The sequence below is a fragment of the Ambystoma mexicanum genome, chromosome 8, assembly GCF_040938575.1.
Source record: "Ambystoma mexicanum isolate Mex_15411 chromosome 8, UKY_AmexF1_1, whole genome shotgun sequence".
Classification (NCBI taxonomy): Eukaryota; Metazoa; Chordata; class Amphibia; order Caudata; family Ambystomatidae; genus Ambystoma; species Ambystoma mexicanum.
This window is the reverse complement of record NC_090929.1, coordinates 618,465,027-618,491,902: the sequence shown is the minus strand read 5'-3', so window position 1 is coordinate 618,491,902 and position 26,876 is coordinate 618,465,027. Positions and strand designations below refer to the sequence as shown.

General features: G+C 48.5%; 1 protein-coding gene across 2 annotated transcripts in view; it reads left to right on the top strand.

Moving 5' to 3' along the window:
* The window catches only part of PLEKHM2 (pleckstrin homology and RUN domain containing M2), a 775,621-nt gene that overhangs the window by 665,401 nt on the left and 83,344 nt on the right, over positions 1-26,876 (top strand). For both annotated transcript variants that reach the window (XM_069610321.1, XM_069610320.1), the window contains one exon: positions 14,894-15,010. In XM_069610321.1, the coding sequence (XP_069466422.1) occupies positions 14,894-15,010 (117 nt within the window). The remainder of the gene's footprint in view (positions 1-14,893; positions 15,011-26,876) is intronic.

The following is a 26,876-nucleotide window of genomic DNA, read 5'->3' as shown; positions in this document are numbered from 1 at the left end:
AAAATCTGCACGCGAGAGGCCTTTGGCTCCCGACGGAGAAGTCCCTCCATATCAACGTCCTGGAGCTCCGTGCAGTGTTCTGGGCCCTCAGGTCCTTCCTTCCGTCCCTCAAGGGCAAGGTGGTGAGGATCTTCACCGACAACACCACCACCATGTTTTACATCAGGAAACAGGGCGGAACCAGGTCCCCAGCACTGTCCAAGGAGGCGCAGGACCTGTGGCATTGGGCCGTCGCCCAAAGGATGTTTCTGGTGCCGTTTCATCTGGCAGGGATAAAAAACACCATCGCCGACTCACTCAGCAGGGAGCTGCGCTCGTGCCACAAGTGTTAACTACGGCAGGATCTAGTGGATCGCCTCTTCCGACGGTGGGGCACACCCCAGATCGACCTGTTCGCGACGGCGACGAACTCCAAGTGCCGGAGGTTCGCCAGCAGGTTTCCCCAGGCGAGGAGCATGGGCGATGCTTTCTCTTTCCCCTGGGAGGGCCTGTTCCTCTACGCGTTCCCTCCTTTGCCACTGCTAATCCGGCTCGTCAACCAGCTCAAGAGGTCACGGTGCAGGATGATCCTCGTCGCACCTGCGTGGCCGAGGCAGATATGGTTCCCGGACCTTCTGGACTTGGCAGCGTCCCCGCCAATCAAGCTGCCGGTGGACGCGGATCTACTCTCCAGGGAAGGAGGCGCCATCCTCCACCACGACCCGAAATCGCTGAACTTGCAGGCCTGGCTCCTGCAGCGCTAGAGTTTGGAGGATACGACATACCGGCCGACTGCAGAGAGGTTCTTGCAAAGGCCAGGGCGTCCTCGACTCTTAAATGCTACGGACACAAATGGAAGAGGTTCTCTGTCTGGTGCCACGCACAGAAGATTAACCCTCTACGGATTACGGCTCCCCAGGTACTGCCGTACCTGCTGACGCTGGCCAAAGCTGGACTGGCACACGTGTCCATCAAGATTCATCTTGCTGCGATCTCCCGATACACCAGAACCACGGGCCGGACGTCCTTGTGGTCTCATCGTCTGGTGAAAGAGTTCATGAAGGGACTGTTCAGATCGTTCCCGCCGGTGAAGGCTCCGGCCCCGGCGTGGGAGCTCAACGTGGTGCTGACCAAGCTCATGGGACCTCCGTTCGAGCCTCTGCACTCGGCCCCGTTGAAGTTTCTGTCGTGGAAAACAGCGTTTCTTGTGGCCATCACCTCCGCACGACGGGTGGGAGAGATCCAGGCCCTTTCCTGCAAGGCCCCGTACTTGACTTTTCACGACACGAGGGTAGTGCTCAGGACGCACCCCTCCTTCATGCCCAAGGTACCGTCGGACTTCCATCTCAACGAACCCTTGGTGTTGCCTGTGTTCTTCCCATCGCCTTCGTCGCCGGCTGAGAGGACTTTGCACTCGCTGGATGTGGCTAGAGCGCTGAAGTTCTACGTGGACCGCACGAAGTGTTTTCGGAAGACGTCACAACTCTTTGTGAACTTTGGACCTGTCAATCAGGGGAAGGCTCTCTCGAAGGCTTCCATTTTCAGATGGCTCTCCGGCTGTATCATGTACTGTCATCGGTTGGCAAACCGACCGCTGCCTGGCCGTCCGAGAGCCCATTCCACCAGAGCGATCGCAGCTACCACGGCGTTCCTTTCTGGTGTGCCCCTGCTGGACATATGCAGGGCTGCTACGTGAAGGTCGACGCACACCTTCACGAAATTCTACTGCGTCGATCGGGATTCCAGGGAGGAGTCAAGGTTCGCCAAGCAGTGCTGCGCAACCTGTTCGCCTGAGGTGAGCCTGGTGAGGAGGTAAAATGCTTAATGTTGAGTTTGATGTACTGCTTAATGTTGAGCCTTTGCCACCTCCCGTGGTTGTGCATGTGTGTACTGCTATGTATTCTTTATTCATGAGCATGTGAATCCATGCCAGACCCCATGCTGGAGAAGGAACAAGTTACTTACCTGTAACTGTTGTTCTCCAGCATGGGTCTGGCATGGATTCACATGCGAACCCTCCCGCCTACCCCTCTGCGGCTCTTCACTTGGTCATACTGCCACTTCACGTGCTTCCAAATCTGAAGATGGCTGCCAGAGGCGGTGCTTAGGTAGAGGGCAGTCATTGGCTGTGGTCAGTATGACGCAGAGACCAGTGATTGGTTATTACTACGAAAGACAGATCAGAAACTAAACTGATACTGGTTTTTTCTTTACCGAGGATTCCCAGCCTGACGACAGGGAATATTCATGAGCATGTGAATCCATGCCAGACCCATGCTGGAGAACAACAGTTACAGGTAAGTAACTTGTTCCTTCTCTCTTCCTCTTTCTCCCTCTTTCTCTTTCTCCCTCTTTATTTCTCTCTTTCTTTCTTTCTTTCTACCTCTTTCTTTCTTTCTTTCTACCTCTTTCTTTCTGTAACGCTCACCTGATTCTCGCAGAGGCGCCGGTCTTGACTGGGCGACTACCGTATCTTCAAAGGTGATGTGTAGCACCCGGTTGGCTCTTTGGGCTGGACCTCTGTGCACTGTATGCCTGACGTGTAGAGTAAGATGTCTGCAGATAGAAAATATGGGGTTAATGAACTGGGGTTATTGGGGTGTCCCTATCTTTTTCCTCTTCTCCTCTCCTGTAGACCCCCAAAGGTTAACCCTCTCACCTTAGGTAAGTGAATGCCGAGCTCTCCATCTGCCTCGGGGCAGGGTGCTGTAATCAGTTTCTTCACTGGATAGGTAGCGCAGGCCTCTTGACTTCAGAGGACTGCTGTCCGTCGTTTACTGCACGAACTGTAAGTTTCGAGTCATTCAAATGTCTTTAAAGTCTTTAGTAATGATGTCTCTTGTTTTGCAGGGTTCCGGCGATGGCGGATGACGGGCTGAAGTGAGTTGAAGATGGAGCCCGTGTGATGAATAGAAGCGCCTGGAAGCACGTAAGTAAGCGCTTGTTGCCTGCTTCACTATGCGCTCTAACTGTCTTTTTATTTTGCAGGTACGAGTTCGGAGCGGCTGCAGGGTGCCGGAATACCCACTGGATTAGATGTGGAAAGGAGTAATGGCACGTGAGTATTAAAGTTCCCCAATGTCTTTAAACGCACCTTGTTTTGTCTTTCAGATGCCGGAATGCAGTGTGAAGACCTCCGGAGCGCACGAAGAGTAGGTAAGCCTTTGCCTTTCAGATGCCGGAATGCTAGCCTGTTCTTTCTTGTCTTTATAGGTGTTGCTGAAGACTGGATTCAGGATGGTAAGCCTTTGCCTTTCAGATGCCGGAATGCTAACCTGTTCTTTCTTGTCTTTATAGGTGTTGCTGAAGACTGGATTCAGGATGGTAAGCCTTTTTCCTTAGGCCCAGGACCGGATGCAGAAGACACGATGAGCGTTCTGCTGCAGAGGTTGCAGAATAACGCAAAGCAAGATTCATCCACCGGGTGTGGTTTAAATAGCCTCCTGTAGTGCTTAGGTTTCTCCTTCCACAGCCACGCCTAAGTAAGAAAAGAGTTCCTGGTAAGAAAAGAGTTCCTGCCTTCCAGAAGAGTTCCAGTGTTCTGAATCTAGGGAGTGGCTCCAGCCCCACCCAACAGGAAAAGTAGTTCCAAACAGAAGAGGATCAGAGGCTCAACTGGCAGGCAAGTAAGCAGCATGGTCTGCTGAAGGTAAGTCCATCCAAGCATTATGAGCCCGGCGCTTCCAGCGCTGGGACTGGGCATATTTATGAGCCTGGTGCCACTGGCGCCAGGACTGGGTCCAAAAGGTCCCAATTGGGACTGGTTGGCACTCGGAACCTGGGTTATGGATCTGCTTCCAAGGGAGTTGGGAAAACCCTGACCTTTTGGAAGCAGAGATCATGACAGTACCCCCCCTCAAGGCCCCTCCAAAACCGGGCTTCTCCGGGGGTTTTGGCTTGTCAGGAAATGTTCGGTGAAATCTTTTGATTAGGCGAGGAGCGTGGACATATTCAGCAGGTTCCCAGGATCTCTCTTGGGGGCCGTAGCCTTTCCAGTCAATTAGGTAGAATAGTTTAGATTTGGAGATCTTGGAGTCCAGAATGCTTTTGACTTCAAACTCGAGTTCTCCATCCACTAGGATAGGTTTTGGAGATTTGGTTAGTCGGGTTTGAGGTTGCACAGGTTTTAATAGAGAGACGTGGAAGACCGGATGTATCTTCATGTGCGGGGGCAAGTCCAACTTGACCGCTACTGGGTTTACTATGGTAGTGATGGAATAGGGACCAAGGTATCTTGGGTTGAATGTGCGTGGCCCTTTTAGAGATAGATATTTGGTTGATAACCAGACTTGATCCCCTACTTGATAGTGAGGGGCTTCCTTCCGATGTTGATCTGCTCCTTTCTTGTATTGTTCTTTAGCCCTTTGAAGGTGAGAAACAGCTTCCTTAAAGGCTTGGGTGATTGTAGAATGCAGGTAGTCTACTGCTGGTGTTTCAAGATCTTGGAGGGGATCCAACTCCGAGGTTCGAGGGTGACTGCCGTACAAAAGAAAAAACGGGGTTTTCCCAGTTCCCGAATGGACAGAGTTATTGTAGGCATACTCGGCTATCCAAAGGATATCTTTCCAAGTTTTTTCAGTTTGTTGCAGCATGCAGCGTAAATACTGTTCCAGAGTTTGATTGGTCCTCTCGGTTTGTCCGTCGGTCTGAGGGTGGTGACTGGTCGATAGTCTCACATCAATTTGAGCCGACCGACAGCAACTTCGCCAAAAATGAGAAATAAATTGACTACCTCGATCCGAAATTAGAACCGAAGGAAAACCGTGCAGTCGGACGATGTTTTCGAGAAATTCTCGGGCCAGAGTTGCTGCTGTTGGCAAGCCTTTGAGCGGAATGAAATGCGCCATCTTGGAGAATAAGTCCACGATTACTAGAATCGTATTGTATCCGGAGCATGGAGGTAGATCGGTGATGAAGTCCATAGAAAGCGTATGCCAAGGGCGAGGTGGGATGTCAATAGGGCGTAAGAGGCCTGCTGGTCTTTCCTTTTGACTCTTGTTTTGGGCGCATACTCCACAGGACATTATAAAGTCTCTGATATCTTTTTTCCAAGACGGCCACCAGAAGTAGCGCTTGATCTTTTCTGAGGTCTTGGCTATACCGGGATGACCTTCCATTAAAGAGTCGTGATAACAAGAGATTACTTTTTTCTGTAAATCTGTGCTGGGTAGGTATAATCGTTCTTGGAAATACAATAAGTTGTCCTTTACTGCAAAGTCCTTTCCCTGCAGATGCCAATTCTGTATGTCTGCTGGAGTTACAAGTTGCCTGGCTTTATCCTTAACTTCCTCTATGGATTCTGTGGCGATTACACCCAGAATTCTTTGTTCGGGAATGATTGGTACAGGTTTAGGGTTGACCAAGTGTTCTTCCACTCCCATCCGAGAAAGGGCATCGGCTTTACCGTTCTTTGTACCAGGTCGATAGGTAATTATGAAGTCAAACTCGGCAAAGAATAATGCCCAACGGAGTTGTCTAGAGGATTGGGCTTTTGCGGTCTTCAAATATTGCAGGTTTCGGTGATCCGTAATCACAGTAACGGTGTGTCGGGCCCCCAGCAGATAATGCCGCCAAGCCTTAAAGGCAGACTTGATAGCCAGAAGTTCCTTGTCAGTAATCGTGTAATTGATTTCAGGAGGCGAGAATTTGCGGGACCAAAATGCCACAGGATACAACTGATTGGTTACCGGGTCCTTTTGTGATAGAACTGCCCCCATGGCAAGGCTTGAAGCATCAGTTTCCACGATGTAGGGGAGTTCGGGGCGAGGGTGTTTTAAGATTGGTGCAGAGATAAATTTAGTCTTCAAATCCTGGAAAGCTTGTTCCGCCTCGGTAGACCATTCAAAACGTTTGTTTTTCTTTAACAAGGCAGTGATGGGCTGGACTATTCGAGAGAATTCGGGGATAAACCTGCGGTAAAAGTTAGCGAAGCCTAACATGCTTTGCACACCTTTTACGGAGGATGGTGATGGCCATTTGAGAACTGCATCGACCTTCTTTGAATCCATACGCACTCCGCCAGGTGATAATATGAATCCCAAGAATTCAACTTCAGTCACGTTGAAAACACATTTTTCCAACTTAGCGAAAAGTTTGTGTTGACGCAATCTTTCGAGGACCATTTTCACGTGTTTCCGATGTTCAGATTCCGATGAAGAATAAACGAGGATGTCGTCAATGTAAACAACAACACATACATCTATGAGCTCTCTGAGGACATCGTTCATAAAATATTGAAAGGCGGCCGGGGCATTGCAAAGTCCGAAAGGGCATGACCTGATATTCAAATAGCCCATACTTGGTGCGGAAGGCCGTCTTCCATTCATCGCCCTCTTTTACTCGTACCAAGTGGTAAGCTCCTCTAAGATCCAGCTTTGTATATATGCATGCTTTTCTGACTTGGTCCAGGAGTTCAGGGATCAAAGGTAACGGATATCTATTCTTAACGGTGAACTGGTTCAGGGAGCGATAATCGATACAAGTTCTAAGGTCTCCTTCCTTTTTTGGAACGAAGAACAAAGCTGAAGAAGCAGGGGACTTGGAAGGACGAATAAACCCATTTGCCAGGTATTGATCCAGGTATTGTCGAAGGTGAAGGTTCTCAGGCTCGGTGAGGGCATAAATTCTACTACAAGGAGGAGTAGATCCAGGTATCAGGTCTATCTGGCAGTCATAAGACCTATGAGGAGGTAGAGAGTTAGCCTGATCCTTCCGGAAAACATCTTGGTATTCTAGGTATTCGGGAGGTAACTGGGGAGTCTCTGAAGAAATTGCGGCCAGTGCAACACCAGGTGGAGGGTGACAAGTAGAGACACATTCTGGAAACTGGACCGTTCTTGCTCGCCAATCGATCAGAGGATTGTGTTTCTCTAACCAAGGTATTCCTAGAATAATCTGAAACTGAGGGGCCTTGATCACATCGAACACGATCTTCTCATGGTGTCCATCTTGACTTACTAGCGTCACCTCTTGAGTGGTATGCGTTACTGGCCCGGAGGCTATCTCCGTACCATCCACCGTAGTAATGACGTCCTTTACAGCCTTGGGACAAAGAGTTAGATTCATCCTCAAAACCATTTCATGATCCACATAATTGCCGATGGCACCGCTGTCGACGTAAGCTTCAATTGCATGTAATCGATCCGGATTATCAGGGCTAATGAGGACCATAGGTATCACGAAATGCGAGGTCACGGAACTGGTTTTCACGCTCGGCAAGAGGACCTCTATTCTTGTCGGGCGAGGTCGTTTCCCTGCTCAGAGTTTGTAACTTTGGTAACTGCAGCTCCTACTGCCTTCTTGGCAGGTTTCACCGGACAGTCTCGAAGAAAGTGCCCCGAGTTTCCGCAATAGAGGCATAATTGCAACTGTTTCCTCCTTTCCCGCTCCCTTTGTGTTAGAGGACCTTTCAGACCCCCTATTTGCATGGGTTCCCCGGAGTCTACTCCTTTGGAAGGAGTTGGCGGTTTGGAAAATACTCGAGCATCAAACTTGGAACGATCGGCCTTCCTGTTCTGCAGCCTGTGATCTATTTGAACGACCAAGTCTATATAATCCGAACAGTCTTGTGGGGGATTCACTACTTGGGCTAAAACGTCTTTGAGCTCTCCACGTAGACCTCTATAAAACAGCGTAATACTTTTGTCCTCAGGCCATTGAGTTTCCACTATTAGTCTATTGAAAGATGCAATATAAGCCAAAAGGTCTTGATTACCCTGTCGCAACGAAAGAAGCTCATTGTCCAAGGCCTGCCCCTGTGAATGTCTTGTGAACAGTTTTTCCATACTGAGCTGAAAAGCTTGAAAATCATGGAGGACCGGATCATCTTGATTAACTAGAGGGATCGACCAGTCTGCCGCATTGCCACTAAGGTACGAAAGCTACTTTAGCTTGATCAGTTGGAAAGGCTGCTGGCCGGCATAAGAAGTGCAACCGGCACTGATTGATAAATACTGCAAACCTCTTTGGGTCACCAGAAAATCGTTCGGGCGGAGCCAGAGGTACATTCCCAGGTAGGTTGATCTGCACTGGATTCATAGAGGATGTTGAAGGAAGATTTGCCCCTGATGCGGGTAACGGGGTCTGTTCGGCTTGTGACTGTAGCACTTGTCTAGCAAGATTGTCTGTTCTCTCCTTGGAAATAATTAGTTCCCTTCTTAGAGCATTCGTTTCCTGACGAGCTGCATGCACTTCTGCCCTTAGTTCCCCAAGTAACCGGGCTAGGGGGTCAGTATCCGAGGTTTCCATAGCGCCTGGGCGAGAGTTTTGCGGTAGGCTTTGCGTTCTATAACGCTCACCTGATTCTCGCAGAGGCGCCGGTCTTGACTGGGCGACTACCGTATCTTCAAAGGTGATGTGTAGCACCCGGTTGGCTCTTTGGGCTGGACCTCTGTGCACTGTATGCCTGACGTGTAGAGTAAGATGTCTGCAGATAGAAAATATGGGGTTAATGAACTGGGGTTATTGGGGTGTCCCTATCTCTTTCCTCTTCTCCTCTCCTGTAGACCCCCAAAGGTTAACGCTCTCACCTTAGGTAAGTGAATGCCGAGCTCTCCATCTGCCTCGGGGCAGGGTGCTGTAACCAGTTTCTTCACTGGATAGGTAGCGCAGGCCTCTTGACTTCAGAGGACTGCTGTCCGTCGTTTACTGCACGAACGGTAAGTTTCGAGTCATTCAAATGTCTTTAAAGTCTTTAGTAATGATGTCTCTTGTTTTGCAGGGTTCCGGCGATGGCGGATGACGGGCTGAAGTGAGTTGAAGATGGAGCCCGTGTGATGAATAGAAGCGCCTGGAAGCACGCAAGTAAGCGCTTGTTGCCTGCTTCACTATGCGCTCTAACTGTCTTTTTATTTTGCAGGTACGAGTTCGGAGCGGCTGCAGGGTGCCGGAATACCCACTGGATTAGATGTGGAAAGGAGTAATGGCACGTGAGTATTAAAGTTCCCCAATGTCTTTAAACGCACCTTGTTTTGTCTTTCAGATGCCGGAATGCAGTGTGAAGACCTCCGGAGCGCACCAAGAGTAGGTAAGCCTTTGCCTTTCAGATGCCGGAATGCTAGCCTGTTCTTTCTTGTCTTTATAGGTGTTGCTGAAGACTGGATTCAGGATGGTAAGCCTTTGCCTTTCAGATGCCGGAATGCTAACCTGTTCTTTCTTGTCTTTATAGGTGTTGCTGAAGACTGGATTCAGGATGGTAAGCCTTTTTCCTTAGGCCCAGGACCGGATGCAGAAGACACGATGAGCGTTCTGCTGCAGAGGTTGCAGAATAACGCAAAGCAAGATTCATCCACCGGGTGTGGTTTAAATAGCCTCCTGTAGTGCTTAGGTGTCTCCTTCCACAGCCACGCCTAAGTAAGAAAAGAGTTCCTGGTAAGAAAAGAGTTCCTGCCTTCCAGAAGAGTTCCAGTGTTCTGAATCTAGGGAGTGGCTCCAGCCCCACCCAACAGGAAAAGTAGTTCCAAACAGAAGAGGATCAGAGGCTCAACTGGCAGGCAAGTAAGCAGCATGGTCTGCTGAAGGTAAGTCCACCCAAGCATTATGAGCCCGGCGCTTCCAGCGCTGGGACTGGGCATATTTATGAGCCTGGTGCCACTGGCGCCAGGACTGGGTCCAAAAGGTCCCAATTGGGACTGGTTGGCACTCGGAACCTGGGTTATGGATCTGCTTCCAAGGGAGTTGGGAAAACCCTGACCTTTTGGAAGCAGAGATCATGACAGTTTCTTTCTACCTCTTTCTTTCTACCGCTTTCTTTTTCCCGATTTGGGATTTGTACAGCGCTGCATGTTGCCACCAACCTTGGTGTACTAGCGTTACAGAGGAGAAAGTGAAGGAGTGGCAGAAACGGCCACCCATAGTTTATATGTTGCAGGGTTTGGGTAACAGTTCATAGGGATAGGGTGTCCTTATGAGAACTTTAAACGTGATGCAAAGGCCATTTGTGAAAAGGGACCCACATGTGCCCATCCATAAGTGATGTTGGACTGGCCTTGGACATTTTTATCTCTACGCAGCAGTAGTGAGACAAGTAAATGTCACATACGGGACCTAGGAGGACTTGGCGTGAATTATTGGTTAGCAATGTTGACACTGTTGGGACTGATTTTCTATACTCTGGCCTGGGGGACAGATGTATAGAAGGCCAACCTATATTGTGACAGGGACAACTCTGGGAGCTGTAGCCAAACTAGTTTAAGGTAGCAGTGATGAGTGGTCTAAGCTAAGTCTCAAGAGGTGGTGAGCCTGTAGAGGGTCCACAATGAGTACACACAATGGGGGTCACAAATTACACTTAGACAATATAGTTATTTATTTATGGCCAAATATAACTGTGAAAAACGACTACCAATAGGTAGAAGTATCACACAACACTAAAAATATAATTACATATATACAGTCACTAGAGTAGGGCATAATACAGATAAAATCCCTGTAAAGGAAAGTACAGATTAGTGTATGCACTACAGGTCCACAGAGAATTAGCCTGAGCTTCAAAAGTCCTTCCCTAAATTGTCTGGGGCCTTATGCCCAAAAGTTCAGGAAACGTTCTGACACAGTTTGTAATGCTGGAACAAATGATGGTAGAGTCTCTGGGGTCCAGTGAATAATTTCAAGGGTTAGAGGACAAGTTATTCCAACTAACAAAAGTGTCCCCAACTTTCGGAAGGCTTGCGCAAGCAAGCAAGCAAGCAATGGTAAAGCCAAACAGTTGTAAAAGTTTTAGAAAAGTTAGAAAAACTTTTAAAGGGAGTTTAGGGGCAGGTAAGAACCACTGTAACTCACCCCCATACTCTGATTCTTCACATGACTTGGAAGGTCAATGGAAGGTGTGAGGTCGGTTTTCCCGCCATCAGCCTCCGTCCTTGATTCGCAGGGGTTGCAGGTTCGAGCAGATCTCCAGTTGGTGTCTTTGGCTGGTGCAAAGGCTCTCAGTGGCTGAATGCAGCAAAACACGATGCAGGACCCCTCTCAGGACTGGACTTGACTCGGGTGAGCTGTTTCAAACGGTGGTCACCGCAGCACGGCGACGCAAAGGGACTCGCTTGTCGTGGTCAGACTTTTCCTTCTATCTCGGGTCTCCTTGACGCTAGGACTCTGAAATTATGCTGAGGTAAGTCTTGTAGGACAAGCTGAGGATCCCCCAAGTTCCAGGCCTCAACGCGGAACAGCAACTTTGGCAGCATGGTAGCCGAAACTCATAGCTGGTCAGCCACAGGCTGGTCCTTGGACACTTCTTTGCAGTTTTCAGAGCAGACCTCCGGAATGGATGTTCCCTCCACTCTATGGGTCGCAGCTTCCTTGCAAGACTGCTGAAGATTGATAGCAAGATAGAGCTCTTCCAGGACAACAGCAGAAGTTGGTTGCCAGGCCTCCTTCAGATGGGTTTCCAGTCTCCTCACTGGTCTTGCAGCTGGACGGGAATCTTGGCTCCTTCAGTTTTCTCCAGGATCTCACCCGAGTGGGTGCAGGGGTGGTCTTCTTATCCCAAAAGCCAGGTAAGAGCTGAAACTCCCACTACCCAATAGCAGAACCAGCCCCACAACGACCCTTGCAGTGGTCCAATCAGGACCACTGGCGGGAACACTCATGCATAACACTCACACTGAAACCAGTTTGTGGATTGGGACCGGACAGTCTCGGCCCACATACTGTTTGCAAACACACATAGCCTTCCAGTAGCCTTGCAAAAGCCTCTCATTTTCCGGGAACTTGAAATCTGTTAGGGAGAATTCTCATTTCTGTGCTAATTCCCTTCAACCTTGAGACCCCCAGCTCTTTTGCTGGACTTTAGGACTTCTTAATTTTAACCCTGGAGTGAGTGAGGCCTTTTTTCTCACTCTCTCATGTGTTTTGACCTGATTTGGGTTATGTATTGCCTTTGTTTTTGTAGTCTGACAAACTCCATAGGCATCTATTTTTTGTATCATGACAGAGCACCTTCAGTGCAGTGTCACAGAGAAATCCTTTAGATTTCTCATAAGGTTTAAATGCCTTGTCTTGTGTGAGCTACTGTTCCCACGAATAGTAAAGTGAAATTGACTTTACTTACCTTTTTTCTTTGTAGGTCCAGCACACCCCATTTTATGGGGTGTGCTGGAGGGGTTACTTCATAGCCCCTTTTCATACCTACTCATGTAACATGTTTTATGTTACCCTCACTACTTAAAATGGCTGGTGGCAGTGGTTTAATTTTCCTACCATTGTGCTTTACTACCGCAGGCTGAATCATCGGCTACAGTATAGCACCCATGGGTGACCTTTTTGTCAAAATGGCCCTGGTCTTGTTTTTTGCCATTTTCTGTTTGTGAGGTCTTTCTTGGGTTTTACTCTGCACGACAAGCCAGGTTTGAGCCCTTTGTTCGTTTTGCCTTTGGCGGGCTTCAGTACTGAAACCCGCCTCTGCCTCCAGTGTGTTTGGAAGGGCAGGAAGTGAGTGAGGTTCCCGAAACGCCCCTTTCCTTTGTCGTTATGAATTCCTGAATGCACCCAGTCCTGATTGACTGGGTGGCTGTCCTTTCAGGACAGCCACCCTGCTGTTTGAGTGACAGCTAGGCTGTGCATGAATGGGAGAAATCTGCTCAAAATGTAAGGGTTTTGGGACTGAAGGCAGAGTCGACCACTGGGAAGAACAAGCTGACGAAGAAACTGTGATCGAAATTTACTGCATCCTCCTGAACCGTTTAACTGCCCGGTGAAGCCCTGCTGCTGCGCTGAAATTCCTTTTTCTAATCGACAAGAGAAGCTCCGGAATGGACGACTTTGTCCCTTGGGTTAGTGGGACCAACTAACCCAGAGACGAACTCCACTGGACCAACTTCCCCGACTGGCTGTACTTCTTTGCTGCTGCAGGAACCGAGTGCCAGGGGTTGAGAAATTCATAGTCAAATGCAACGTATGTGATCCGGCCAGAAGCTCCAGGAGTCTCCCCAGGATCCTCCAGAAGCAGGACGACAAGAGCTAGAGTCCCCTCACCAGAGTGCAGGACCCAAGGAGTGAAAGAAGCCCAACCGGTATACAAGGTCTGCAGTGGTGCTGTTTACCGAGCGCTGAAACCGTGAAGTGCCGCTGATCCAAAAAGAGCCTGTAGCTGCTGCCGACCTCCGAATTGCTGTGCAGGAGTCCTCCAGATGTCCTCCCTCTTGTCCCCACAACCGAGGCCCAGGAACCCAGGATCTGCATCACTGCAACCAGACAGAAGCCAGCTTGGACCACTCTTCTTTTAGCCAAAGGTACTGTTCCAACTTAGGGTACTTACCTCATTGTCTGTAGCTTTGCTCTTCTCAGTTGAGACTTGCAGTAGCTACTTTGCTGGAGTTGATTTTAGCTCTACTCTCCACAAGTGTAACAGCTTGTGACCCTACAGTGATTTTTTTTTTCTTCAACAAACTCTCTAACTTTGTGCAAGACTTTACTATCTAAGAAGTGCCTCAGCTCCATAGACTGTGCTCCAATTGACTTTGGCTGTCCTGGCTCCCTGCATACTCTTCTAGTCCATTTGACTTTGATACTTACTGCCCGTCATAGTTAATAACTTCGTTTTTAACAGTTATTTTGGGGAGAGGTTTTTATCTAGACTTCATGCTCTGAGAACCTGTTTAACCTTTTTCCTTCCCTTAAACTTTCCTTTCTACAGACCACAGAATCTACAGTGTACTAGTGATATATAAATCCATTACTGTCCTAGTTAGTGTAGTCACCTCAAGGTGTAGGAAATGTGTAAGAAGCATCTCTAAAGTGGATCTACTAGCTTTGTGTTGATTGTGGAAGAGTATTTTAAAGTAGATTTGATTGTGATACCTATTGCCCTTTTTAAAGAATGCTTATTCAAAAATTACTGTTAAATAATTATTTATAGCAAAAACCTTGAGTATAAGTTACTTGGCTACTTGTATTTGAGGATTTCATTGCTACAGCTCACATTTACCCCTCTTGGGATAAGCCTGGCTGCTCAGTCACACTACCAACTTGTGTAGTACAGGCCTATACCAAAAGCCGGGTTACCTAATACCAAGAGGCCAAGGGTTGTGTAGTCCCCCACAGGGTTACTAAATCAATTCTTGCCTAAAAAGCCCATATCAGGATTTTCCTGGCCTGACAGGCCAGGAAGAAGGCTAAAAGACAAGATGCCAAAGGACAAGCGAAAGCTCTCGTGGCATGGCCATGTTTGACCACTAGCCCCAGTTATCTGCCAAACGCAGTAAGGTTAAAACGATAAGCACCAACAAATGGTAAAAAGTTACTGCGCCATCAGCTTGTCCATTTAGCACACTTAGAATAACAAGAAATCCTCTGAGTGTTAGTCTAGGGCAAAAACAAAAGTTTACCCTATTGTACTGCATTGTAAGATGCATTGTACAATGATAAAAAGTTACCACAAGTGATAACAAGTTGCTAAAAGTAGTAACTAAGTAACAAAACTAAGGAAAACCATGTTTCCCAGTACTGACAGCCTGAAGGACATGTCAGTTTCCCCATAACAGATGAGCAAAATAGTGTAGTGAAGCTTAAGGCTTCACTGCACTGCAAAAAGTACAGGTCAGGATCAAAAATAAAAGCAAAAAGTTTGGGGGTCCATTAAAATGGAAGCAAAGGTTTAGTAAAGAGAAATCTTTCCTATCAGACACCAATGGGAAAAGCTGGGATTTTTTACCTTTACGGAATTTGAAAAAGTTGGTCTCTGCTCGCGGGAATATCATGATGGTGTTCAGAGGGCGCAATGCCATGTGCATATAGAATTTGAGTTGGGTGCTTAAGTAGGTACAGTTCTGCTGCTTTCGGGTGTCTGGAGGGGTACGTATGTCTGGAAAAGGCAGGACTGGTAGCTTTGTATGTGAGACTGAAGGGATTTGTGCACGGGGGAAAATCTGTACGTGATCCTGTGGGTGTTCTGTTTAACCTTTATTTTCTTTTTATGTAGGACTTTTCCCAGGACCAGAAGCAGTTCCTGCCCCCGTGGGTCTTGTATTTTAGTTGCACTGCTGAGCTAGACCGCTTTCTACTAGCACTCGGGATGGTTTGGCAATCGCTTTACCAGGTATGTACCAGCAGCATGGTGAATGGGCTGCCCTGGAGTGAGGGGGTCTCGTCCAAGCAAAAGCGATTTGTGCTCCTTTCCCATCTTTCTGTCAGTCTCATGAATGTATAACTCTTTGGAATATACAGCACCATGTGCGTTTGTCTGTTCTCGCTTATCGTACCATTGGGCGGAGAAAGTACACCCGCAGGCATGATCAGTTTCACTGTATCACTGCATGGATTAAGGGGTATCTCTGTCCCTTCAAGACAACTGTTAGGAAAGATTTCATTTAGCAACCTTCCCTCCATAGTTGGATGGGTCCCCAAACCTTTTGCTTTTCCTTTTACAAGGAAGTGAACCATTTAGCTTCACTCCCCTGGCCTTTTGCTAATTTTGTTATGTGGAAACTGTTCAGTCCTTCAGGCTAATAGTACCGGGAAACTGTTTCCCTTTTGTCACTTTACCTTTTACCTTTTTTGTAATGTTTTAGCATTGCACCCAGCATCTTACAATGCAGTGCAGGACACTTGGGATTTTTGATAAATATTATCAACACCAACACAACCGAGTCCATCAAAGTAAATACATACATTATCACATAAACATAAAACAATTCTCATAAACATCAGGACTGGCCACCAGACCCCTAGTCAGATAACAGCAACTGTCAAGGTTGCATCCCCACGGATGGCCTAGTTGAAGGGGACAATTCGGGACAGCTAGCATAACCCAGTGTTCAGCCATCCCACCCCTATTGATAACTCCCTTCAGACTTCCCCCAATGGGACTGCATTTGCCCCAGATTACGGCAGCCGCTGCGACATAGATCCTGTGGAAGTGGAGTTAACCTAGTGGACGAATGCACTGATTATTATTTTTGATACTTTTTTTTTAATAAAAACTTATTGCATGAGGAACATTTTACAATGATAAGAACATTTTCAGTAACAGTTTGTTCCTTTAACCCCCAACCCCCACCCTCTCCCTTACCAACAAACTTTAAACACCACAGGATATTCGCATTTGTCACGTTAACATTGTTTACAGCATTGAGACCGGCATTCCGGTCATGCAAATTGTCGTCTTTTAGGCTCACAAGACTCCCTTTGCGTTCTTAAGGGGAGGCCAGATGCCCCCCTTCCCCTTGCCGGTCTCCAGGCTTGTGCTCTGTGTTCCCTTTCCTGAGTGGCTAGGTGACCCATGTGGCTGTGTAAGGTACCGCTTTATGGATCACTATTACCCCAATGTAGAATTAGCATTCCCCATTGTATGTCGAAGGAGTCCATATTGTCATTTACCATTGCAGTGAGCTTTTCCAAAATGAAAATGTCCCGGAGTTTGAGGGACCAGTCTGCTTTGGAGGGGATGGCTGAGCAATTCCACTTTTGTGCTTGTTAGGGAGAATTCTCAAAAATGTGCTAATTCCCTTCACCTTGGAGACCCCCAACAACTTTGCTGGATTTTGAGGACTTTTTTTTTTTTACCTGGAGAGATGGTGACCCTTTTTCCCACTCATGTGTTTTGAAATGTGTTTTACTCTCGTTTCTTTTGGTTATGGAGTCTAACCAACTCAATAGGCATCATCTTTTCATTTGTGACCCAGCACCCTCCGTGCAGTGGCACAGGGAAACTTTTTCAGGCGTTCCCAAGGTTTAAATACCTTCTCTGGGATAAACTACCGTTTCCCAGAGTAAGTCAAGTGAAATTGACTTTATTAGTCTTTTAAATTCCTAGACCCAGCACACCCTATCTTACAATAGAGTGCTGGAGGGGTTACTTAGTATCCCCTGTGTCTAGATACTCTTGTAGCAGTCAAATGCTACACTTTCCTCTCAGAATAGCTGGTGGCAGTGGTTTTACAACAAACTACCATGATTTTTCCCGACCGCGAGCGCCGGTAGCGTTAAATCACGCAAGCCATATTTTTCAAGATGGCGTCTGAGCCCCCTTTGTAAAAACATGTCCCGGTTGTCTTTTTTTTCACCATTTCTTTGTGGAAAGGTCCTTCTAGAGTTTTGCTCTGCGTGTCAAATCAGGTTTGGTCTCTTTGTTCATTCGCCTTTGGCGGGCTTCAGGATTGAAGACCGCCTCTGGCGCCAGAGTGTCTGTGGTGGGCAGGAAGTGAGGGAGGTGCCTGAAACTCTGTGTGCTTAGTCTCCTAGGTGACCCAAATGCACTCTGTGGTGATTGGCTGGCTCACTGTTCCAGCAAGGACAGCCACCCTGCTGGGTGAGTAACAGCTAGGCTGGAATGAATGGTAGAGAACTGAATAAAGGCGAGTCTCCTGGCTTGGAAAGCAGAGTCGACTACTGGAACGAAAGAATCGAAGACCAGCTTGAAGAGGGCGGCTGCTGCAACTCCTGGACTGTTGGTTTGCCTGGTGAAGCCCTGCTGCAGGTCCGAATCGCCAAGTTCACCTCGCCAGAGAAGCCCTGCAAGGACGACTTCTCCCTTTGAGTTGGTGGGACCAATCAACTCAACAGTAAGCCACCTGGATACCATTCTCGGAGCTGGTTGCATCTTCCTCAGAGTGCTGCACTGTCTAAGAATAATTGTAACCTTTCATGTTCTAATAATCTTTGCCTTTTACTCATGTTGAAAAGTATTCTGAAATAGTATTGAAGTATATTTGTGTGTGATTATATTGCCTCCTTCTTATGAATGTTTTATAACTGACAAATGAATAAATAATTATCAAAGAAACCTTGAGTGTAAGAGTTTACTTGAACACTTGTGATCGTAGACCTCTGTGTAACATCATTACTGCTCACATTCCCCTCTTGAGATAAGCCTGGCTGCTCCACTCCGGTACTAAAACTGTGTAGTATGGACTTATACCAAAGGTTGGTTTGCTTACACCTGTAGTCCTAGTTGTGTGTAGTGGTCCCAAAGGGTACTGCATACAAACTTTGCCTAAGAGTGCTATTGCCACCCGGACCGCTCAGCATCACCTCACTGATTCGTGGGAACCTACTTTCGTCCCTGGATCCCTCTGGTACCCCAAATAACATTTGTAGTGGGTCTTGGGTAAAAGCCAAACCCACCACCTCTTTCATCCAACTAAGGGCTTCCAATCAGTAGATCTGGATTCTGGGACATGACCACCACATGTGGTATGTTATGCCCCGCTCCCCACATTCCCTGGGACAGAGGGGGGAGACCCCAGCATACATTTTGGACAATTTCTGAATGACCAGCCATGTAACATTTTAAAATTATGCTCCATTGTCACCGTGAACAGGTTCCCATGAAACATAATTCGGTAGACCTGGTCCCATGTTTCTTCAGTTATTTCCCCCCCGGTCTCCGCCTCCCACACTTGCTTAAAATGTTGTCTCGCTGCCAGGCTTGCCATAATCAGCACTCTATATAGTTTGGATACAATTCCCCTGCTGGTGGTTGAGTCGCTGTCATGATTCCTGCCCCTCATGTCCCCAGCCCTCCAAGATGTCAGGCTGGAGCCAGGCCACAATCACCTACATGGCCCTCAAGGGCCTCTCCATCCCTCCAAAGACCCACTTGGAGTCAGACTTGGCGCTTGTGGCACCAGACTCACTCACTCCCATAGGATAACATTGGGGATTGGACTTGTAGTGCATTGATGGGGACAAGATGGATGCCCCCACATATTTCGGTTCCCAGAACTGCATGTGCGGTCTAGTCTTTTGGGTGTGGTTCAGCCCAGAGACACCTGGGATACTCAGACGATTTAAGCCACAACCAGGCTGAGAATCATGCCTTGTGTTTTCTACACCTGCAGCGTGACACTCACCGTGTTGGGATCAGTCTCCAGTAGGCCTGCATCTTTCTTCTGCGCTCAGCTCCTGCAAGAACAAGAACACCGTTGGGAACAGCCTTACCTTGCGGCGCTTCTGCCCATCATTCATCGCTCCTTCTGTTCTGCAGGCATCTTCAGCGGTGTCATTCCCATCCCGGCACGCCGCTTCCTAAGGAAAAGGTAAAAGAACAGAAAAAGGGCATTAGTAAGCATTCTGCAAATCTTCGCTTATTTTTAAATACTGTACGAGCTTCAAACGCTTACATGAATCCCAGCCGCTCTGGGGGAACTCTGTCTCCGGAACTTCTCATCCATCTGCAAGAGGGAAAGGACACTCCAGGTTAGCGTGGAAACATCTAGAGGCGCCGCATACCGCGCTTACCCACCTCATTTGTTCTTCATAACTGGCATCCACGCTGAAAACGTCGCGGCACCTAAAAGACACAGAAAAAGAACTCGGTTCAATGCAAATACGAAAGTGGTGCATCGCGCTCTCACTCACCTTCAGCGCTACTCATATCAGCAGCACGCCGCCATCCCCGCATGCCGGCCATCATCTAAGGAAGGAAAGGAACGAAGGTAGAGAACTGTTAAAAAGACTCATACTTACCTGTCGGACTCTTGCCAGTGAAGTGACTAGGCAGCAACGAGCCTCCATCAATCAACGCGCCCCTGCGCTGAAAGCAGGACGGAGAGCACACTATCCAAGAAAACAAGGTGAGCTGTGGATCAAAGGGAAGGGTTGGACCCCGGGGAAGAAAGGGTTCAAGCACACAGAGACAATAGGGAGTTAAACTCTACCAATCCTGTGTTTCAGGCTCAGTCTCCAGTCTAATAGCCTCCAGGGAAGGGTTTGAGATCGTAAGAGGTCAGAACAGGCTGAGTGACGTCCCCGTGGATACCAGGTGAGCGTTACAGACACTGAACTCGTTCAAAGGGAGTTCGTGGATGGGATAGTTTGGGAAGGATTCTTGGGTCTGTACAGATGCCCTTCAGCCTTAGGTAATCGAACACCGTCACCTCCTCCTCCCCCAGCACATCCCTCTGCATTTCGATGTTTAAAAACCGTCTCTTTTGGAAAAGTTGTTCCGCCCTCTCCAGACCCATGTACGACCACCTTTGTGCATTTTTAAATCCTTTTTTACAAGGCTCTATTGGTGGGCCCCATAGTGAACTCGGGGGAGAAGGCCAGGAGGATATGGTCGTGTTTCGCCCATTAATCGTCCACAGTGTCCATATTACCCCGAGAACTGGGTGCCCCCTGAGGGTTGTTGGAATTGATTTGGTCGTAGCCCACAGCAGGACCCTAGCTTTGCCATGGGGAGCATACATGTCCTCCAGGTAAGACCAGAATGTGTCCATCTCATCCCTTGTGTGCTCTAATAGAATGCACAGTTAGGTGGCTTTGTAGTATAAATAGAAATCCGACAGGGCAAAGCCTCCAAAGTATCTGGGAAAAGTAAGTGTGATTCTTTTGATTCTGGGTCTTTACACCCTGCCAAATGAAACAGGAGTTCATAGAGTTGTCTCTCGAAGAAGTTGTCTGGAATGTGAGTGGGGAGCGCTTTGAATAGATATAGTAATAGCGGGAGGACCATCATTTTGATTGGGGTTATCCTGCCATACCATGAGAGGGTCATGGGTGCCCAGCGAGAGAGGTCCGCTCAAAGTTTAGTCACGGTGGGGGTGAAATTGGCTTCCACCAGTCGGTTCAGGTCGCTGGGGATACATATCCTTATGTATGTTATTTCCTTGTCTTCCAGCCTCATCCCTCATAACCTTTCCTGTGCTATCCCCTGGGTGTGGAACGGCTGTAATGGCATAATACTGGACTTTGTGTTATTAATTTTTAGGGCCGAGAATTCCCCAAAGGTGTTAATTTGGTCGAGCAGTTTGGGGAGGCATTGACACACCTCCGAAAGGTAGCATAGTATATCGTCTGGGAACACTGATAGTTTAAACTCGGTCGCTCTGCACCCAATCACCCCGATTTCTGGATTGTTCCTGACCGCTCTTGCCAGGGTTTCCATGGAGAAAGAATATAGGAGAGGGGATAAGGGGCAGCCCTGAATAGTTCCCCTGGTTAAGAGAAGCAGGTGTGATATTGTACCATTTACTAGCACCCTTGCTGTTGGTCCCATGTACAGTGTGGCAATCCATTTACGGTAGTTTGAGCCCAGGCCCGTTGCCTCAAGCACCTTCCACATGTACCCCCACTCCACCATATCGAAGGCTTTTTCCGAATCGATCGAGACCAGGAAGCCGTCTACATTTTGTTCTTGTGCTAGGTGTATTAAATCTATTGTTTTACAAATATCTGCTCCCTGGCGTCCCATAATAAAGCCGACTTGATCTCTATGTACCAACAAGGGCATAAGCGATTCCAATCCGACACTTAGCATTTTTGCAAAACGTTTTGTATCTGCGTTCAATAGAGAGATGGGCCTGTATGATTGGTACTGAGTTGGGTCCCTACCTTTTTTTAGGGAGACCCACTATCAGGGCCCTTCGTAAGGAGTCTGGTAGGACACCTGGTTCCAGTACCTGGTTAAATAGCTTCACCAGGAAGGGCGCTAGTGCCGAACTGAATGTTTTAAAGAAATGGACTGAGAAGCCGTCCACCCCTGGAGATGGTCCCGATTTCATCTTCCATATAGAAGCGCTGATTTTGTCAGCTGTGAATGGGGCCTCAAGTGTACCTGCCTGTTCTTAGGAGATGCCGGGTATCAGGAGGGAGTTGATGAACTAGTCTATCTTTGCTCCGTCCCCCATTTATTCCACTGAGTAGAGGGCCTCAGTATTTATGGGACTTCTCTGCTATTTGAGTCGGTCTGATGAATGGACCCTACTCTCTTGGAGTTTCTCTGCGCCCGCAGATTCCATGCTAGTATTTTGTCGGCACAGTCTCCCTTTTCCATATATTTACAGGGGGAGGTCCTTCAATCGCGTGCTGTATTTTTGTACTTCGGCCAAATTCTCTGGGTGTACTTGTGATTTTGGCTTCCCCTTCAGTTTTAGTGCCTCTGTTTTGCTTCTCCGGTTCTTCTCCTCTTTCTCTCTCCCTTTTCTTTGTCGTAAAGTAGCCTTAAATGCCTCCCAAACTGTCGTCTGCTTCACCTCCCCATTATCATTGAACTGGACGAATTCCTTTATCGATTTTAACAAGCCATGGCCTACAACTTTATCTTTCAACAGTAGGTCGTTAAACATCCACTTCCCCTTTCTTTGCTCAGAGTTCTACTCTCCCAATTTAACCCTAAGTAAGTCACGGTCAGACCATGGGACTGGTTCAGTGGTTGATGCTGACGCCTTGTGTAGTAGGGCTGAATCTAGAAGCACATAGTCTATCCTAGAGTTGGTGTTATGGACTTTTGAGTGAAACATATGCGATGGGACAGCTACCCCCTTCTGGGCCATGGCGTCCACCACCCCCAGTTCGTTATTTATTTGGGCAAAGTGTCAGGCCATCGTCCTCCGTGTGCGAGATCCCCTAGACGGGGTTGCCCCCTGCCTGTCTACTTCTGGGCCAAGTACCATGTTGAAGTCCCCTCCAATAATAAGTGCCCTTCTACGAAGGTTTGGATTTTTCCTTTCACTTCCTCCCAGTAATTTCTTGGCCTTCATTTGGGCCGTAGGTTGAAATCAAGGAGACCTTTTGGTCTTTAATCAGCTCCCTAACAAGTATATAGCAGCCCTCTGGGTCTCTTATGGTAGAGAGTTTGGTGAAGCCTAGTATATTCGTGATCACCACTGCTACCCCTCTTTTTAGACTTGCACAAGGCATGGAAAATCTTTTCAATAGCCCTTGCTTTCCTGGCTGGCTCATCTCCCCTTCTCCAGTGGGTCTCCTCCAAAACCATAACGTCCAACTTAAGACAAGTGAATTCCCAGATCGTTAGGTATCTCTTTGTTGGGGGAGTTAAGACCTCTAACGTTCAGTGGGCCTAAAGACAGCCCGAAGATCATGTTCTGCATGTGGAGTTTCGTATGGTCTCCGTATAGCTCTCTGGGTTTGTAACTCCCCGGTTACCGAGCTGTCTGTTTTCCCGTGTTATTGCTGGTATTTGGTGCACCCCCTGTGTTGTGTTATTTGAAACTATAAAAAGCAACCCCCTTTGCCCCCAGAGCGACCACAACAACTTCAACTTTCCCCTCTTCCTCCCCTTTTTGAGCGTGTCTGGGCCGCAGCTGAAATGGTCGCCATCCTTGGTCCATGCCACCAGACTCCCAGCGTTCTCTGGCATTTTTATCCCCTCAATGACTTTCCTTTTAGCCCCCCCCCCTCAAAATTAGCTCATAAAACCTATAAAAAGTATGTCTTTTTATGTACCCCCCCGTATTCCCCCATCCCCCAACAACAGAATGGGCCTCATTACACGGTAGGAGGTAACCATGCCGCTATTACCGGCATGGCTACTCCCTTACCGCATACCGGGTCCGGGTAGGCGGTATGAGGATTTACCGGGTCATTCCAACCCTGGAGGACCCGGTAAATCCCCATTCCAAATACCATTCCCCATTCCCATTGTGCCCCAATGGGGCTCAATGGGAATGGGGAAGGAGCTAATAGCGGTACCACAATTTGTGGTACCGTTATTAGCTCTGAAGTCCCTCAGCGGGTCCTGTCCTTAATGTCTGGTCAGACCACACGTTAAGGACGGGACCCGCTAAGGGATTACCGGCACCGGTGACCTTAACGGTGCCGGTAATCCCTTAGCGCCTACCGTCTAATGAGGCCCAATGTGTCTTATTGTCACCAATCTCACCATCCTTTGCATTTCCACCATAGTCTGGTCTCCCCCTCCAGAATGGAGATAGGTATGGGTGGTGGTGAGTATCCCCCTCCCGCCTGGACTTGCTTGCTCCATGTTTAAATCTACGTACAGCATGGGCTCCACAAGGATGCTCTTCTTGCATTGACGTATTTCTTCTCAAGACTGTGCTGGGGAAGGTGGATTCATCTTCTTGAATTTACGGTATCCCCTGATGCATCGCTTGTCGCTGGGTTTCTCTGTCCTCCGGTGCTTCCCCTGTGCGTCCCTTGGTTCCAGGGCATTCGCATTCTGAGAGAACTCTCCCATTAGTTCCTGCAATACCCTGCCAATGTCATCTTCGGTTATCAGATTGTATTTGTATCCCTCAAATTCGAAATTAAGGGAGGAGGGAAATCCCCATCTGTAACAAGTTCCTTTTGCATTGAGCCATTTCGTCAGAGGACCACAGACGGCATCTGGACAAGGTGAAGGAGGACAGGTCCTGGTAAATGCTGATCCTGCAGTCTCCCCATTCTATAGGGCCCGCTATCCTGGCCTTTTCTAGGATCTTTGATTTCTCTGGATAGTAGTGGAACCTTGCCAGTATTGATTGAGGTCCTCAAGGTCCTCCTCTGGCTGTATGAACTCTGTCAATGGTGGGTTATGTGCTGTTCTCATCGTTAAACAACTTTTTGACAATGCCATTAATTTCCTGAATGATGTCTGCGTTTTGCCTTCTTTTTCAGGGAACCCAAAAAAGCGGAGATTGTTTAGTCATTCCCTGTTCTCAAAATCATCCATTTTTGACCCATTCTTCTTCCCTTCTTTCCAACTCAGAGCTCCTCGTATCAAATTGAGTTTCCAGAACGTCCCCTGGTGACTGGTTTGCCTCTAGTCCTTGAATCCGGTCATCCATATCGACCACCTTTTTTGTCCAGACCGTCCAGTTTTTGTGTGATGTCGGATCTGAATCTTTTCAGTTCCTTCAAAATCGCTGCCATGTCCCGACTCATAGATAACACGTCATCTGCCATGATTGTATTCGCCGGAGGCAGCTGTTCTGTTGTTGGCCTGAGTGCTGGGTTGCACTGGAATTTCTGAATTAGGGCCGCCCAGCTCATGCGTGTGCTGATGGTATTGCCCCTGGACCAGCTGGCTTTTAAGCTGGTGTAGTGAGCTTCCCTTTCCAGGTCTCGCCTGGGTGGGTTTACTGCTAGGATCTCTGACCCTTGGGCGGATTTGGAGTGTTGGAATGGGGGGGGGGCGGGCACCTGCTCTTTTCCTCATTGGGGCCTACCGTACTGCTGCTGGTATCTGTTCATTGTCACCAAGGACCACCAGGTATGGGATCGGGCTCCTCTCTCTAAGCACTCCCCGTCCTCCCCAGGGGTCTGCGTCAAGTTTGCCTGTGTGCCGTGCCAACCCCAGCTGGATTCTGATTGAGTTCAGGGGGCTCTGTGGTTGGTTGGTTGTTTGTTTATTTTATTTATATAGCGCATCAGACCCTGGAGTAAGAGGGCGCTTAAAGACAAGTTACATAGGGCATAGTATATGTACAATTTACAGTTATACAATATGTAGAGGTAATATACAATATATACAGTCAGTGTAAATTAGGGTAAACTATTAAAACATTTGAATAGTATGTACAATATATACAGTAAACGTGGTCTTGGTCGGGCTAAGGATTACTTTACTGTTTGTCCAAAAGCCAACCAATGGCTAGTTTCCTGAACATGTGGAATGAGGCGGCAGACTTGATGTTCAGCGGTAGGGAGTTCCAGAGTTGCAGGGCGAACACCGAGGAGCTTGAGCAACCACCTCTTTTGGAGGTTGTGGTGCCCAGAGCTGAAGTTACTGCCACCACGTGAGCCAGGGTAAGTTGGGTATGCCCTATGGGGACCTCTTCACCCTCCTGGGCCCTCTCTGCACTCCCGGGGTGGGGCGCTGCCCACCTGGGGTCTTCCTGCTCTATTGTTTCTTCCCGGGGGATGGGGAGGGGCTCTCCTGCCTTCCCCCTGGGATTGCCCTCCGGAGCGAAGTATAGTTCAGGCCCCTTGGGGCCTTGCACAAGGGTCCTATCCTGTTTGGGGTCCAGGGGGGTACGTGTACGCGGCGGGGGCCCTCCCCGAAGATCACTGTGTCCTTCGGTGGGGGTCTCTGGTTGCCTCTCCTGTGTGCCTCCGGTCCCTCTCCACCCACTTCATGCTCAGGTGTAGCTGTATGGGGTGTGAATGCTTGTGGCCAGGCACTGCTCCTTAAGTCTTTCCGGCATGTTACTGGCAGGTGGAGCTCATCACTCACCCCTTTCACCGGCTCTGCAGGTCCCGGGATATGGGTATATCCGCTGATCTCAGACCTTCCTGCTGGTCAGGGGTGAGGAGATACTGCCAGTGTGCCATGTGCCTTCCTCTTGAGGTGCGGGGGCAGAGCCAACTTGTTACTTGTGCGGCAGCATTGCCTGAGCTCCGCAGCCTGAAATCCTTGGCTTTCTTGCGAATCCTCTAGAGTCATGGAGCGGCTCGGAGGTGTTGATGTTTCAGCCTCCTCTTCACCACAGCGTTTCTCCGGGCTTGAACATCCGTTCGTTGGCCCAAGTTGAGTACTGGGTCTCTGCTTGGTCAGGGGTTGAGGGGGGATTAAGAACAAGCTCCTATGGGATAATTGGTTGGGCTCAACTCCCTTTATTAGCCTTACTGGGGGGACCGGCGCACATGTGCTAGCTAGCACATCTCTGCGGCTGCTGTTGGCCGATGAATGCGCTGATTTTAATAGAACTGCTAGATAAGTGACCACTTCTCTTCCCAATCCCCAGTAAGCGCAGAGCCATTCCATGCTCCCTCAGGTCAATCCGAACAGTCAGTAGTGTCACTCACCTTGATACAAATCGAATTCTACTGCAGCATTCAATGTCCTCTCTGATTAAGGAATAGCACCCATAGGGCCTCATTACAACCCTGGCGTTAAGGGGTTAACGCCACCGTAAAAGGCTGCAGCGCCGTTAAACCCTTAACGCCGGATTCACACTTTAACGCCTGCTTTTTGCAGGCGTTAAAGTCCAACCCGCTAAGGGACCTTGGTGCTAATTACGGCACCGTAATTTACGGTGCCGTAATTAGCGCCTTCCCCATTCCCATTGAGCCCTATGGGCCAAATATGGGAATGGGGAAGGGGCCATGGTGAATGGGGATTTACCGCCCCGCCAACCTTGGAATGGGGGCGGTAAATCCGCCATCCACCATGGCGGAATCCGGCATGGACCATGGTGCTAATAGCACCATGGTCCAACGCCAGGGTTGTAATGAGGCCCATAGACCTCTCTGAGCCATTGAGTACACTCATTTGTTAAGGA